This window comes from Limulus polyphemus, unplaced genomic scaffold, assembly GCF_000517525.1.
Source record: "Limulus polyphemus unplaced genomic scaffold, Limulus_polyphemus-2.1.2 Scaffold12069, whole genome shotgun sequence".
Taxonomy (NCBI): Eukaryota; Metazoa; Arthropoda; class Merostomata; order Xiphosura; family Limulidae; genus Limulus; species Limulus polyphemus.
Genome location: NW_013677679.1, coordinates 7,350 through 9,523, shown reverse-complemented (window position 1 = coordinate 9,523; position 2,174 = coordinate 7,350). Strand labels below are relative to the sequence as shown.

The window sequence follows — 2,174 nt, the reverse complement described above, 5'->3', positions numbered from 1 at the left end:
ATTTAGTGTATTTGCACTGTGTATACACTTAATAAATAAAGAACAAAATGAAGAAAAAACATAGTTTATGGCTGAAATATATGTTTTATAAATCCTTGCAAACAAACGCGAAACGTGAGATGCCAGTTGTTAATTCAGTGTAGTGGATATAAAAGTGATCGCATCGAGAGATTGTTACATCAAATATACCATCATGTTTCTTACTTTACTAAGTGGCTCTTGAAACTGACTATAACAGTGTCAAGACCCAAGTTTTATTATTAAAAATAATCTCGGTTAACTGTTGTTAAACACTTGTTTTCCTTGCAAGTTGAATAATTTTGATAGAGGGCGCTGTATATGCATTTCTGCAGCTTTAAACTATAGGTACATCTCAATTATCAAATATGTATATACATTGATTTTGAATTTTCAGACTCATTATTTTTCAACCTCAGGAACATGTACTTCTTGGAAACCTCGTAATGTTAGATTTAATTTACTCTTGTATATTTTCTTATATTTGTATGAATGGTATTGATACAAGTGTTCAGGATATACTTCTTCTTTCATTATTTAGATCGTTTAGATTTTCTGGATCTTCTGGAAACCATAAAAATGCCATTTATTTCATCATCGGTTAAGTTCATCAATGGTTTGGAAAGCTTTCCAGCGTTTAGATTGAGTGAAAACACAGAAATTAGAGCCCCCTACCGTCTCTTTTTGCCAAGAAAGATGTATCGTAACTTTTCCATTTTAGCGACTATTAAGCCTGAACGCCATGATAAGTCAGGAGGATTTCTTTTCGCTGGTAAAGTAAATTTCAGTGTTGATTTTTAATGTGAAATTAATTTCCTGAATTATGAGAATGTATGGTAATACATAAAAAACTTTTAACTACAGCATATACAGCGTTAGGTGAAATCAGTGTCTCGTTTAATTATATTCTCTTTCTATTCGTTTTTACTTCATTAGTTGATATTTTTAGCATTGTGCAGGGGTTCACGTGATATTTCAATACACTTATTGTCATCAGACATATTTAAATGTCTGTACAAACTTTTTGCCTTATGTTTTATAGTTTGTTTATTTATTTATTTTTTGTCAAACAACGCTGAAAACTTCTATATTTTCTTCTAGTCGTTAATCCATCGGAAACGATCGTCCAGTTGGGGTTAAAGATAATGGACTTACAAAACGACTTTGTGAACGTTAGTCTTTACTACACTGACGTTACGATGCACATTGCTTCTCAAGTTTGGGCCTCGTTTACTATTCCAAATTTTATTGGAAACTGGGCTAAGTATGACATCCAAATACATTGATTTAGTATGTTATACATTTACTTGTGTAAGAAAGCATATTATGCTAACACAGTAGCAAACTAACGAACAAACGATTTGTGAGAACAATTACATTCCTGTAGAAAACGTACTTCAAATACACGAAGGCAGATCACAGAACTGTCGAGACATGTAGCGTTATCTACAACTAACAAAATGTTTCCAAATCGTCGTTTCTTAGTTTGTACTTCAGTATAAATACTGTCTGTTGTTGAACTGGATTTCACGTTTTTATCGCTATCCTTAATCAAGGCTAGAAACAGTCAGATAAAACTTAGGCCATACCTACAATAGTTCCTGTCAGTGACCGGCAGGAAATAAGTAATGAAAGGTCAGTTAAATGATGATGTCATCAATTTAGTTTAACGTAGTAATATTTATTATGTTTTAAGCACATTTCTAACTATTTAGGATCGCCTTGAGTGTGAATGGGAACAAGGCCCGGCTGTATTTCCAATGTGAAGACTACGGTCAGATTACTAGTCAACGTATTCCTAAAGTACTAGAGTTCGACAGCGCCTCCACTCTCTATGTCGGTCAGGCAGGACAGTTGATTGGTGGACAGTTCGTTGTGAGTTTATATTGGTTTGAAACTTTAATAATAATACCGTACAAAATATATGCATAGGTAACTGAATTTTTAAACTAGATGGAAATGAAAGATTGTGACATCAAGTGTAGAATATCTATATAATTCTAAAATATAATGAAAAATACAAAAGTACTAATAATTTTAATAACGTAATTTTAAAATGAAGTTTTATGCCTGAAACTAGAAATCTAGAATAAGTTTTAAACTATCTATTCTTATCAAACAAATAGAGACACATGCATATATATATATATATATAT

The 2,174-nt window shown here is 31.9% G+C and overlaps 1 protein-coding gene across 1 annotated transcript; it reads left to right on the top strand.

Moving 5' to 3' along the window:
• Window positions 1-556: 556 nt before the first annotated feature.
• Window positions 557-1,950, top strand: LOC106476913 (collagen alpha-1(XV) chain-like). Its single transcript, XM_022380650.1, has 3 exons — window positions 557-790; window positions 1,120-1,282; window positions 1,734-1,950. The coding sequence occupies exons 1-3, from the start codon at window positions 598-600 to the stop codon at window positions 1,948-1,950; spliced, it is 573 nt and encodes a 190-aa protein (XP_022236358.1). The 5' UTR covers window positions 557-597.
• Window positions 1,951-2,174: the final 224 nt, after the last annotated feature.